Raw genomic sequence first — 15,005 nt, 5'->3', positions numbered from 1 at the left:
ACGGATTACACTGGACCCATCTTCTGATTGGAAATCTCCTCAATATACTACGACGTCTAATTCTATCACCGTTTGACAGCCGATGTTGGTGTGTTTATATCCCCGTAATTTAGTGGTTCGACAAAACAGACCGATTGAATAAGTACTAAGCTTAAGAAATAACAAGTCCTGGGGTCAATTTGTTGGACAAAAATCCTTCAGGGTGGTGCTCTAACATGGCCGTATTCAAATGGCTGCAATAAGTATAACAATAGAATACATACATACATACATACATACATACATACATACATACATACATACATGTATATATGCATTATGTATACATCACCCGTAATGAAGTAAAATCGCAGCAGCTTACATCCTTGTCTGCGCGTGTGTGTATGCGTGAGTGTGTGTGTGTGTGTGTGTGTGTGTGTGTGTGTGTGTGTGTGTGTGTGTGTGTGTGTGCGCGCGTGTGTTTGTATGTATGTTCGTGTGTGCGTATAAGTTGGCACTGAGTTTATCCAACTACTAGTATTTATCTACGCTGCCAGGAAAATATAGCCTTTTATACGCCCACATATTCTACATACAAGAATACTTGTATACATACGTACATACATACATACATACATACATACATATATATATAAATATATATATATGTATATATGTGTGTGTATGTATGTATGTATGTATGTATGTACACATGAATATATTTAAACTCATACACACATACGCACACATGCAATAAGCATCGGTGTATTCGAAGAACACTACCATAGATGGCTCTTCAATTATATAAATGAATTGGTTTGAATTCTTGGCATGTTAGTTTAGTTCGCGGAGAAAGGAACTCTAGTGAAATATAAATAACGTAGAAAAAGATAAACAGATATAAAACAATAATATTAACAATATAATGCAACTGAATGAAGAGAGAGAGAGAGAGAGAGAGAGAGAGAGAGAGAGAGAGAGAGAGAGAGAGAGAGAGAGAGAAGAGTGAAAGAAAGAAACGTAACTCTTACGAAAATCTTGCCCGAGTGATGGAAGCATTTTTATTTATATGTTTATTTCGTTTGTTTATTTTATTTACTTTAATTATTTTGTTTGTTACTTATTTATTCTTTTACTCTTTTACTTGTTTCAGTCTTTTGACTGTGGCCATGCTGGAGCACCGCCTTTAGTCGAGCAAATCGACCCCCATGACTTATTCTTTGGAAGCCTAGTACTTATTCTATCGGTCACTTTTGCCGAACCGCTAAGTTACGGGGACGTAAACACACCAGCATCGGTTGTCAAGCGATGTTGGGGGGACAAATACAGACATACAAACACATACATACATATATATATACATATATACGACAGGCTTCTTTCAGTTTCCGTCTACCAAATCCACTCACAAGGCATTGGTCGGCCCGAGGCTACAGTAGAAGACACTTGTGCCCAAGGTGCCACGCAGTGGGACTGAACCCGGGACCATGTGGCTGGTAAACAAGCTACTTACCACACAGCCACTCCTACGCCTATTTATATGTTTATTTCGTTTGTTTATTTTATTTACTTTAATTATTTTGTTTGTTACTTATTTGTTTATCATTTGTTAATTTATTTACGTTTTCCAGTTCAACTCGTTTATAAATAAACTATTCTGTTATTCAAAAAGTTGCCAAATAATGAGAGAATAATTGTGTTAACTCTGAGTAACTGTTGCTTGCTTACCTGTGTTGGTGGTGGTGGTTGTGGTGCTGGTGGTGGTGGTTGTGGTGCTGGTGGTGCTGGTGCTGGTGGTGGTGGTGGTGGTGCTGGTGGTGGTGGTGGTGGTGCTGGTGGTGGTGGTGGTGGTGCTGGTGGTTTCGTTCGTTGTCGTCGTGGTGATAGTTATGCTGTTGTTGTTGTTGTTGTTGTTGTTGTTGTTGTTGTTGTTGTTACCGCATTTGTTATTGTTGTTCGTTATGGTGGTCGTGGTGTGGGGGGGATGGGGGGGAGGAGAGAATGGCCGCAATGGTCAGAGAAGTAGTCTTTGTTCGAGTTTGTGGTAGCGGACGGGGATGGCAGTGACAGTGGGAGGTCAGAGGGTAGTCAGTAGGGGGTACTTAGTAACAGGGACGGGGGTAATAGGGGTGGGTATTTAGTAGGGGTGGTAGTTGAAGCGGCAATGAGGTGCGGTGGGAATAGTAGTAGTAGTAGTAGTAGTAGTAGTGGTGGTGGTGGTGGTGGTGGTGGTGGTAGCAGTAGTAGTAGTGATGGTGGTGGTGGTGGTGGTAGTAGTAGTAGTAGTAGTAGTAGTAGTAGTAGTAGTAGTAGTGGTGGTAGTAGCAGTAGTAGTAGTGATGGTGGTGGTGGTGGTAGTAGTAGTAGTAGTAGTAGTAGTGATGGTGGTGGTTGTGGTGCTGGTGGTAGTGGTGGTGGTGGTGGTAGTAGTAGTAGTAGTAGTGATGGTGGTGGTTGTGGTGCTGGTGGTAGTGGTGGTGGTGGTAGTAGTAGTAGTAGTGATGGTGGTGGTTGTGGTGCTGGTGGTAGTGGTGGTGGTAGTAGTAGTAGTAGTAGTAGTAGTAGTAGTAGTAGTAGTAGTAGTAGCAGTAGTAAAGGTAGAGAGATGGTAATAGGGGGGGGGGGGGGTTCGTGGTAATAGAATTGGTGATGGTACCGGAGATGGTGGGGGTGGTACAAAGAATGAGATCGGTGGTGCAGTTGTTGCTGCTGCTATTGCTACTGCTGCCGTTGCATACAGGATTGCACTGTATGGTTCGCGGCTTGTCAAAGATATTCTTTTCTACTCTAGGCACAAGGCCCGAAATTTTGGGGAGAGGGGGTGGGAAGTCGATTAGATCGATTCCAATACGTAACTGGTACTTAATTTATCGACCCCGAAAAGGATGAGAGGCATAGTCGACCTCGGCGGAATTTGAACTCAGAACGTAAAGACAGACGAAATATCGCTAAGCATTTCGCCCGGCGTGCTAACGTTTCTTATTTCTTTACTGCTCACAAGGGGCTAAACATAGAGGGGACAAACAAGGACAGACAAACGGATTAAGTTGATTATATCGACCCCAGTACGTTACTGGTACTTAATTTATCGACCCCGAAAGGATGAGAGGCATAGTCGACCTCGGCGGAATTTGAACTCAGAACGTAAAGACAGACGAAATACCACTAAGCATTTCGCCCGGCGTGCTAACGTTCCTGCCAGCTCGCCTCCTTAGCTTGTTGGAGACATTGTATGATCAGGAGAAAGAGAGATATTTATAAAACTGCACTTGTTGAACCAACTACTTGCATGCCACAAGACTGTTAGATCACAGATGACCTTGAACTACAAAGTAACAACGGCAATAAAAAACAAAACACTAAACGCCTTACCTAGCTTTCATGTTCACCACTTAAATAACGACCACAACATTGACCCTCCTGACCCCTCTTTCTACACACACACACACACACACACACACACACACACACACACACACACACAACTCTAAATCTGATTTCATTGCTTTTTCTGACCTGATAAGAAAACCATATCTGTTTCAAATGTTTACTTTTATTTCTGACCAAACATCATTATTATTATGTCTACTCCAGTTACTCACCAGCTTACATATCAAATTTCATGGCGCGTTTTCCAGAGCTGTGCACCACTTTAATTAAATCCACTTCGCTGGTTTATCTAACTCAGGGATTCTCAACCATTCTTTTTTTTTTATCTGTGGCCCCTTTGATTATTATTTTATTCTGGTGGACCCCTAACACCATTCGATGTTTAAAAACTAGTTTTATAGAAACTTCTTTCAAATTTTCTGTCTTGTTTTTCTCACACATTAACTTGTGAAGGTTGAACTATGAAAAATGTTAGAGAAAGAAACCTACCTGTTTCTTACAATACATACCAATACATACATCTAAAGTAGGAGTTCTCAGCCATTTTTAATCTATGGACCCCTTAGATTACTATTTTATTCTGGTAGAACCCCATAGCCATTCGATGTTTAAAAAGTTTTATAGAAACTTCTTTCACAATTCTTATTTTGTTTTCCACACATTAACTTGTGTAGGTTGAACTATGTAAAATGTTAAAGAAAGAAACATAGCTGTTTCTTGCAATACATACCAATATATACATCGAAAGTAGGGGTTCTCAACCATTTTTAATCTATGGACCCCTTTGATTACTATTTTATACTGGTGGACCTCTGTAGCCATTCGATGTTTAAAAACTAGTTTTATAGAAACTTCTTTCACAATTCCTATTTTCTTTATCGCACATTCCCTTGTGTAGGTTGAACAGCGTAAAATGTTTGAGAAAGAAATCTGTTTCTTGCAACACATACCAATACATACATCTAAAGCAAAATGCTTTCAAGGGCCTTTAAAATACTATTGTGGATCCCTGATACACCACTTTGTTGCGTGGATCCTCAGAAGTCATATGGACCCCGGTTAAGAAACTCTGACCCAACTGGAGTGTATTTGAGCTAGCGAAGTAACAGGTGTGTTTGTGATCACGCTACGGGCTAGATATAACCGCTTAGTCTTCTGTAAGCAGTTTTTTTCTTTAAGACGTTAAGATGTGATTTGAGAGAAATTTGGTGGATTTAGTTCTGTGGTTTTCAACCGTCTTTTTTTACCTATTGCCCCCGTTGATTCCCATTTCACTCTACTGGACCTCCAAAGCCATTTGGTGTTTACAAAAACCCTATCATATTTGCATAATAAAATATTATTAGGAATTGAATTTTCAAAAATTGTTAAAACATTTGATGTATTGTAGAATTATAACCAAATTATTGTACATGAATTTTAATATCAAAATCGAATATGGACCCCAAGTACTGCTTCAGGTGTTCGAGCGATCTCCTAATCTCTCGCTTGTTGCTGCATTGTGTGCATTGACGCTCGTGTTTCTATATCGATGTGTCTACATGAATAATACACCAATAAACTAAAGTATATATATATATATAAAAAATTAATTTAGAAAGGTACCGTTAATTCTATCATTATCCAATGTCACTAGTTTAAGAATGATAATAACAGAATCAACGATACAGGCGACAGCAGGCCAAAAAATAGCATTTAAATAGACGAGGGACAGATTTCGGAAGGATGGGTTGGGAATCGCTTTCCTGGTAATGCATGCTGAAGAGGCTAAGGCATATTATGCCAATGCAGAAACTAGTCCACGTAAATCCATATACTTAAATGTATGTAAGTAGATTGTTTTAACCAAATTTGCCTTCGTTTGATTTCTGTAGTAATCACCAGTGTATCCTTTGGCGATTTAATAACGAGTTTTGACTGTTATTTCAAGCAGGTAGACATACTTAGTATGTCCTTTGATTAATTCTAATTATTTCTATATATATATATATATATATGTATATATGGAAAAAAGACAAAGTAGAAAATGCTAAAATACCTTTATAAAGAACATTACAGTACCGGTTTCGATCCTTGAGATCTTTTCAACAATATATATATATATATATATATATATATATATCTGTAAAAATATGACACTTATTCAGTAGCCATGATAAAACTCCGAGTTTCGGATGCCAGGGTGGGGGGTCCACGCCAACATCTCTTTAGTGGCCGGATAACTGAAGAGGTGTTGGCGTAGCCCCCCCCCCCCCCCACCCTGGCATCCGAAACTCGGAGTTTTATCATGGCTACTGAATAAGTGTCACATATTTTTACAGATAAATCCCTCTATTTGCATATTATTGAGGTCTCTTTCTTTCTTTTTTTGCCATTCCTGTCAAACATATATTATATATATATAAAGAAAATCTTCATTAGCCGACTTCTTTCTTTTATATTTGCAGGTCTGTCAGAAATGCTGGCAACGCTGTTTTAGGTGTCGGCGTCTGCTTAATTGTCGTCTGCCTTTTTCTCTGCCTTCATGCCTACTTCCTCTGGTATGTGCACGACAAGGAAACTCAAACTGGAGTGAGTATCTCATATATTATTTCATTTTCACTTAATTAAGGAAAGCAAAATTTGAATAAAAAAGGCAAATGGCAAATATATTTTATCCGAATTATCACTTGACCCTAGCTTATTTTATTTCGTACCAGTGATGGCTAACCTATAAGATACGTATCAGTAGCGCCGCGCCGCGTGCTTTTAGGTGACACCGCAATGGACTTTGAAGAAGGTTTCCCTGTATTATGCTATAGAAAAGTATACTTACAGACATTTACCAAAAACTAAAATGCGCGACTACGTGTGTGTGTGAGCGAGACATATATATATATATATATATATATATATATATATATATAGAGAGAGAGAGAGAGAGAGAGAGAGAGAGAGAGAGAGAGAGAGAGACAGACAGACAGACAGACAGACAGACAGACAGAGTAAAATAACAGGATTATTAAATAAATTCAGATTTCGACACGCTGAACTAAAATTTTTCCCCCTATCACTATTCTATATCTTCTATTATTCATGTTTCAAATAAAATTGCTGCTGAAACTTCTATTGATAATGAAAAGAAAACAAAAAAAAGAAACACGACAGTTTGAGTATAGAGAAGTTTTTCAGCTGTTCTAGTTTTGCTTTCATTGTTTATGAAAGCTTGACGTTGTGATGCAAGTAACACACGAGTTAGTTTTTTCTCCGACGTTCCATCAATCTCCGAAGTCCTGAAAAGGATACAGACAGTGCTTCGCTTCTCTGATTAAGCTATACAAAAAAAAAAAGACAAAAAAAAAACAAGAAGATACTGGCGGAGGCGTGACTGTGAATGTGTGGTAAGAAACTTGTTTTTCCAACCACATGATTTCGAGTTCAGTCCCCTTGGGCAGGTATCTTCTACTAATGTCTCGGGCGGACCAAAGCCTTGAATGTATTTGGTAGACGGAAACTGAAAGAAGCTCGTTGTGCACATATAACATGCGCGTGTGTATGTATGTGTGTGTGTGTGTGCGCGCGCGCGTGTCTGTCTGTCTGTCTGTCTGTCTGTATGATTCTGTTGTCTTTGTGCCCAGCCACCGCTTGAGTGCCGGTGTTGGCGTATTTACGTTCCGGTAACTTGAAACGCTTGAATAAGTATCAGGCTTAACAGAAAACAAGTACCCGAGTCGATTGATTCGACACTAAAAGTTTCCTCAACGCAGTGCCCCAGCATGGTCGCAGTCTAATGACTGAAACAATTAAATGATGAAAGATATAGTGATCATTTCTCTTCCATTCATCATCAACATAACTAATAATTTGCGTAGCCATCGACCTCATACCGAATTACTCGTGAACATTTTCACTGACTAACACCAAACTACCTACACAGGTTAAATAAATGTCTTTGCCATCGGGGTAAACGGTACAGTTACTTTCAGTTATGGAGATTAGCTGCCCATAAGACCTTACCAAAGATCTAACGCAGATTAACTAATGTGTTTACTCTGGAAAGAGCAGTCAGCGGACCACACAGCTGGTTCAAAGGAACTGCCAATGCTATAGCAAAGCGAGTGTTATAGCAAATAGATTTATTCCTAATGTCGGATAGCAGCTACATTGATATCTGTTGCTGGAGGAAGAGCCGAACCGTCTGTGCAATGATGGCTTGAGAACAGATGGGTCAAGTCACTATTTCCGATTTTGGCTACTGTACTGCAGTAATATTATATCACTTGCAACTTCCATTAGAATCCTTTTGCTCATAAATTCACTTCTCATCTAACAATATTTGCTTCAAGCCATGTAGATATTATAAGTTTCATAATTAATCTCTATACATTTTTTCTCCCCGTTTTTTTTTTGTTGTTTTTTTTGTTTTTCGTTCTCATTCCATTTTTTCCCTCCCATCTCTTTCTATCGAAGAGCGTAGGCTCGAAACGTCAAGGACTTTTCTACTCTTCTTCCCGATCGTAAAACTAATATATTTGCTTGTTGTTCCCTCACCTGTCTTCGTCTTTTGTTTTTGTTTTTTTTGTAAATTTGAACTAGATATTATAAATATGTAGTTATTTAAACTTATTGTCTGGAGGAGAAGAAGAAGAAGAAGAAGAAGAAGAAGAAGAAGAAGAAGAAGAAGAAGAAGAAGAAGAAGAAGAAGAAGAAGAAGAAGAAGAAGAAGAAGAAGAAGAAGAAGAAGTTGAAGAAGAAGAAGAAGAAGAAGGAGGAGGAGGAGGAGGAGGAGGAGAAGGAGAAGGAGGAGAAGAAGAAGAAGAAGAAGAAGAAGAAGAAGAAGAAGAAGAAGAAGAAGAAGAAGAAGAAGAAGAAGTGCATTACCACTAATTACGAAACTCAAGAATTCTCAGAACACTTAGATTTTTTTTAAACTTTATTTTTGTAGTATTGTTTACGCCCAGATCAACTCTGGGGACGGGAAGAAAAAACCTAATGCTAAAAAGTGTTCGAACGAGACAATTCAGTATTTTTGTTTAAAATACAGTGCATTTAAGAATACATTATATAAGGTGATTTTTTTCTTTTACTTTTTCTTTTTGAGGAAGATATTGCTGTTTCTAGAAGGTAGAACCATTAAGTAGTGGCGACCTTGTTAGCACGATGACGACGACGACGACGACGATGATGATGATGATGATGATGATGATGATGATGATGATAAGGATGGTGATAATGATGAGGACGATAATGATGACGACAGTGAGCCCCGGGTCAATTTTCCTGACGAATATTTACTTATCAAAACAGTTTTACTGTGTTGCGTTACCATTGCCCAATGTATTTTGCCATTTTTTTAAAAAAAGATATTAGGTTGTGACATGATTGAGATTTCGTTGCTATTTCTAGCAGATTGATTGAATGACAGGGCAGATGCTCTCTCAATTAGCTCGTTTAAATTTTGAGTTTACAAGCTAGAAATTTCGAATTTCTCTCGGCTGGAGTTTGACGATGCGTTGGTCCTCGATACGGCGGCTCGCATTTAAAACGTTTGCAGCATATTTTGCATAAAATAGAGATAAACATTACTCTGTTGGATTAGAAATGAAACGCTGGTTGTAACTGAGAATCAAAAGTACTTCAAATAGAAGCGATGATATAGTCAACAGGTTCTCAAGAACGTAACTGTTTATGGTAGAGATGAAATATTTACAAAAAAGCTAGAAACAAACAAACAAACAAACAAAATATAATAAGTCAGAGAGAGAGAGAGAGAGAAAGCGAGATATATCTTTAGTTTCCTTTCCAAAATCTGCAATAGCTTTTGAGTTATTTTTCTATTCGATATGGCACAAAGTGGTATTGTAACTTAAACATGCTCCAAATTTTTAATATATAGGAGAATATAAAGCAACACTAAAAGAAATTCAAACCTGTTGCTCCTCACCTGTTATATTCTACGTAATGGCTTGGGTGTTGATCCTTTTCCCTCAGTTTATATTTCATCGAAATTGTGTCAGTAGTGAGTAGCTGCCATTTTAACGTTTAGATAGGTTTACTACGAAATATAACGAGTAGTCAGTAATACAACAGTTTACGTTCACACTTTGACCTAAAATAACAACTGCTGAAACACAACCATCTATAGCGGAAACGTAATATACATGTTAGATGTGAGTCAAAGGAAGAGCTTACTTGTAATCGCTTTACCTGCTAAAACTCACGAATTCTTTTACTTTGCGCCCTACTGTCTTGAAGGAGGAAAGAGACATTGTTCAAAGTGGTCCTAAAAATACAATAGGAAACGATGGTCATGACCATAAGTTTGCTAAATTAAAGGCGAACGAGATTAAACAGAAAAGAACATACGTCCTAATTTCTGAAGACTGGAATGAATCTCAAAAAGCCAGATTATCTATCCGTCTCTCTATCTGACTTGCTATATACGTGCGTGTGCTTGTGTGTGTGTGTGTGTGTGTGTGTGTGTGTGTGTGTGTGTGTGTGTGTGTGTATTCTTTTACTTGTTTCAGTCGTTTGAAACAAACCATGCTGGAGCACCGCCTTTTAGTCGAACAGATCGACCCCAGGACTTATTCTTTGTAAGCCTGGTACTTATCATATCGGTTCCCTTTTGCCGAACCGCTAGGTTATGGGGGCGTAAACACATCAACATCGGTTGCCGGGTGATGGTGGCGGGACAAGCATTGATACACACACAAATATATACATACATACATATATATATATATATATATATATATATATATATATATATATATATATATATATATATATAGAGAGAGAGAGAGAGAGAGAGAGAGAGAGAGAGAGAGAGAGATATTTGTTGAGGTGTATTCCGTTAAGAACGTATTAGACTACAAAACAGAGTTTATAATTACTATATACCCGGCAGTATTATGGTATACTACCAATTCTAAGTGTAGGCGGCATTCTTCGTGTCTGAAAAATAAAAATGAAAGAATTAACAGAGTCAAAACTAAGACGGAGTACGATTCGACAGATGTTTAATAAACACTACACATGTTTCGATATTACATAGAACCACATATATACAAGATATAAATTTAAATTTAAATTAAGTAACGGTTTACCTGTATAATAGGACCTAGTTGTATCTGCTCAGGTGATATAAAACCGTTGTCTCCGTAAGTAAATGTTTGACTTCGATGCTATCACATCCAACTGACTCCTTTGAATCTACTTAATTTAAATTTAAACCCTGCATATATGTGGATCCATGTTGTATCGAAACATGTGTAGTGGAATTAAACAGCTGTCGAATCGTGCTTGCTCTTCCTTTTTTTCATACACACATACATACATACATACATACATACATACATACATACATACATACATACATACATACATACATGCACACACACAAGTATGTATATATATATATATATATATATATATATATATATATATATATATATATATATACATATATATACGATGGGCTTCTTTCAGTTTCCGTCTACCAAATCCACTCTACAGTGGCTACAGTAGAAGACACTTGCCCAAGGTGCTACGCAGTGGGACTGAATCCGGAACCAGGTGGTTAGGAAGTAAGCCTCTTACCACACGTGAGTGTGTGTGTGTGTGTGTGTGTGTGTGTGTGTGTGTGTGTGTGTGTGTGTGTGTGTGATCGACATCCGTTGAAGTTTGCGTTCACTGTTCTATTCAAAAATCTTCTCTAACAAACCCGCATGTAAGTTTCAAGGCCTGTCCTTGATCTTCAGTAACGATGTCACCAGCTGCACGTGAAGCTACTTAACGCAATGGAGAAGTGACGTCTCATGTGTTGTCTTTGGCATTGTCTTTGTTGTTTCTCATAAATAGCAGGAATTACGAACTTCAGCGATCGGTGCTATTCATCGCGCCGCAAGGCATTCTCCTTTCAAATGCCTGAGAAAATGCCGGAGTTCTTCATATGTCTCTTCAATACATCCCTATATCGCAATTATTGGTTACTGCAGCTTCTCCTTCCCGGACACAGTTAAGCGTAGAAAACTACCTTCGAGATCATGCCGCTCTCCATCCCGCAAGTATGTTCCACCCAGCACAATTGTGATGAGATAATGAGGGCTTTCATACTATCTGCACTGCACCAGCGTAGTACAGGACCTCTACATCTGAAACGCGATCCCGCCATATGATATGCAAGATGGCACCCATATGCCTGTTATAGAGGCCATATATTTCGTGACGAAGAGGAGGTGAGTGGGCACTGCAGTACTGAACAACTTTATCTTCGTGTTGTGGGATCGGTTAATTATGATTTTATTCAACCTATTTCTCTCTCAGATTCACACATTTTTTGCAGCGATCCTTCAGTTTTTCTAAGTCCCATAAAAGAACTCGGAAGGTTGGCCATCCAACCAGGCCTTTCTGGCACCCTTAAAACCAGGAAATTCACAGCACTCCCTCGTATATATATATATATATATATATATATATATATATATATATATCTTTAACAACTCACAATAATGACTTTTATTACTTTTATTCCTAGATCAGTTCATCTAATTGTATATAATTATCATTACTTTTCATAAAAGGCCTTTACTTATTTTGATTTCCAATGTGTATTTTCGCTTATACTTTCCCCTTACATTTCCACGTACAGTTTCTATTTTGTTTTTGTAACATATTTCTATTATATATATATATATGTGTGTGTGTGTGTGCGTGTGTGTGTGTGTGTGTGTGTGTGTGTGTGTGTGTGTGTGTGTATAAAATTTGAAATTGCTATCTAAATTACGTTGTACATGTTATTGGATTATGTTTACAGAATTCAAGATCATCCAATGATAATCCGGTCATACATAATCTGTATTAGTACTGCCGATAGTGTCTCACAACTGCTAACTTGTCAACAAACTGGAATATTTGAAACGATTCATTATATGTGCTGTGTTGTGTGTGTGTGTGTGTGTGTGTATGTGTGTGTGTGTGTGTGTGTGTGTGTGTGTGTGTGTGTGTGTGTGTGTGTGCTTGGGTGGGTTGGTAGTTTGGTGTGTATCGACTACCTGTTGTGTTATTGTTCGCTCCCAACGATTAAATACCTTGCTTAGATGAACTAAAATATGCACTGCTTCAGTACATGTTCATCTGTCAACAATGTTAGGTCTGTATACGTATATTTGTGCGTGCATGTATTTACATATATGCACATGCTTATAATTATACATATATATGTGTGTGTGTGTGTGTGTGTGTACGTATGTGTGTGAGTGTGTGTACGCGCACGCTGTGTGTGTGTATGCATGCATATATATATATATATGCGTATATGTGTTAATATATGTGTGTGTGTGTGTACGTATGTGTGTGAGTGTGTGTATGCGCACGTTGTGTGTGTGTATGCATGCATATATATATATGCGTATATGTGTTTATATATGTGTGTGTGTGTGTATATATATATGTATCTATACACACACACACACACACACACATAATTATATTAGATTATATGTGATCCATTTACATTTATACACACGCAAATGATTATATGATTATATGTGCATGTATTTGTAAACGGATCTCACATTTCGATAATTAGTATTCCAGGTGCTATATCACCTGCGCTACCTACAAATCGCACTATAAGTATTTGTACTGCTGTACTAAGTATAGCACAGGCAATTCTATGATTCTACTCTTAACGTAATCTCAAATAAAAATCACCATTGTGCTACCTCTTCTTGTGTCAAGGCGGATCCAGTGATTTACGTGTACAATCTGTCTACTCACTTCCTGTCTGCATAATTCTATTCAGAAGGGTTTTGATCGGCTTAAGACTATGCTAGATGGTACTTCTGTTCTTTTAGATCTTCATGAAGGCAGTGAATTGGTAAATTCGCCAGACGTTACATAGAATGCCTCGCGGTATTTGTCCCGACTTTCTGCGCTCTTAGATTGAAACCCTCTTGAGAGAAGTCTGCTCTTTACCCTCTCGGAGTAGATAGCAGCTGTGGGTGGAAAATAAATACTCATCCACTGCAGGTGAGTTGGCGGAGTTGTTAGAAGGTCGGAAATGATTTCTTGTGATATCGGTTCTAGCTCTTTCAGCTCTAATATTAACGTCTGCAACGACACTGGTTCCAACCCCTGTCGACCCAAATGGACAGTATTTCACTTGGACATCAATGACGTAGCGAAAGAAGACATGCACGAATGAGCAATCGCTAGTCATCTTAAAAAAAAAACTTGCCCAAGCCTGAAATTACATGTGCAAATGCATAGTCAACGTTGATCGACTGAAGCTCCGTTTTGTTTTCACTTTATTTTGGTAGAATGAGTAAAGGATCTACTATCAAACCAAATGAGTATAAAGAAAAAAATAAACTGTAACTTTGCATACTGTTGTAGACTGATTGGATTGATTTAATAACTGCACCTCGAATAGCTGCAAGTTAACGATTGATTATAAAACATGCGCAGGGAAAGAATTACAGAGGAATGACTTTCTAGAGAAGAAGAGTTGGGTGTAATGAATAGCATCAGACTGAGCTATACGCCTTCACAATTGCTATAACTGTGTATCTTTGTACCTCGATGAGAATATAAGAATTAGTCATCGCAAAATTTTCCTCTACGACTATAATACTATATAAACAGACTCTCATCTAGTCACTGCAAAGTCTGATAAAAGGTGTGTACATGAACACACACGAAATACTAGTACTATAAATATTTGCATTTCAAAATGGTGCACTATCATTTGAACCAGATGCACAGAAAAATTTAGATATAAGACATTAAAAGTAAGATAGTGGGGAATCTCTCTTTTGCCAACGAATCTAAATGCACTCTCATCTACATTTGAAACTATCCACTGACGAAGTCATTCAGAACACATATGGAAGCAAAAATTTGTTTAAGCCTTAAAACCAAAACAATAATTCAATATTTGTTGCGAATTAGTTAAGGCATCAGTGTGTTGTGCTGATTTTAAGTTGCGCTGAGATCCCGTTACTCTGCAAGGAGCTTATAGCTTGTTTCTCTGGCGTATATATATTCCTCTCTAGACAGAACGCGAGTTCGTCGCAGGATTACTCATTTTTGCTAGCTGAGTGGACTGGAGCAACGTGAAATGAAGTGTTTTGCTCAAGGTCACAGCACACATCTCGGTTCGGGAATTGAAATCACAATCTTACGATCATGAGTCCAAAACTCTGATCACTAAGCCATGAGCATCCACTGAGAACAACATTACCTTTCGTCTTTCTGAGGTCGATTAATAAAGTAGCATTCTAGAATGGTGAGCCAGTGGAATCGTTAAAACATCAAACAGGATGTGGGTAGGGACGAGTCGATTACATTGACCCCAGTACTTGACTGGTACTTATTTTATCGTCTCTGACAGAATGAAAGGCAGAGTCGACCACGGTGGCATTTGAAACTCAGAACGTAAAGACGGACGAAATGCAGCTAAGCATTTCGTCCGGCGTGCTAACGATTCCGCCAGCTCGACGCCTTAACAGTAAAAGCAACAACTACAACAAGAAAAGGTGGAGGCGGAAGGGGAGGAGGGGGAGGGGGAGGAAGGGAGGAGGAGGAGGAGGAGGAGGAGGAGAAGAAGAAGAAGAAGAAGAAGAAGAAGAAGAAGAAGAAGAAGAAGAACA

At 38.3% G+C, this 15,005-nt stretch overlaps 1 protein-coding gene and 1 long non-coding RNA gene across 6 annotated transcripts in view; one reads left to right on the top strand and one right to left on the bottom strand.

The window, feature by feature from the left end:
• The window catches only part of LOC106877067 (uncharacterized), a 165,006-nt gene that overhangs the window by 106,052 nt on the left and 43,949 nt on the right, over window positions 1-15,005 (top strand). Inside the window, exon 2 of the mRNA XM_089365505.1 lies at window positions 5,817-5,940. Coding sequence (XP_089221631.1) covers window positions 5,817-5,940 — 124 coding nt within the window. The remainder of the gene's footprint in view (window positions 1-5,816; window positions 5,941-15,005) is intronic.
• LOC106877066 (uncharacterized) overlaps window positions 6,357-15,005 on the bottom strand; it is a 29,774-nt gene continuing 21,125 nt past the window's right edge. For 2 of the 5 annotated variants that reach the window (XR_016244831.1, XR_016244832.1), the window contains exons 4-7: window positions 10,252-10,305; window positions 9,556-9,631; window positions 9,293-9,403; window positions 6,357-8,935 (exon numbers count right to left, since the gene is read on the bottom strand). This is a non-coding gene — a long non-coding RNA (uncharacterized LOC106877066). Of the gene's footprint in view, window positions 8,936-9,292; window positions 9,404-9,540; window positions 9,632-10,244; window positions 10,306-15,005 lie in introns of all 5 variants that reach the window. The other 3 variants (XR_016244836.1, XR_016244833.1, XR_016244834.1) reach the window with 3 other exon arrangements.

Source organism: Octopus bimaculoides, chromosome Z (assembly GCF_046866305.1).
Source record: "Octopus bimaculoides isolate indiv1 chromosome Z, ASM4686630v1, whole genome shotgun sequence".
In the NCBI taxonomy this organism is placed as follows: domain Eukaryota; kingdom Metazoa; phylum Mollusca; class Cephalopoda; order Octopoda; family Octopodidae; genus Octopus; species Octopus bimaculoides.
This window is presented reverse-complemented; position numbering and strand designations above follow the sequence as displayed.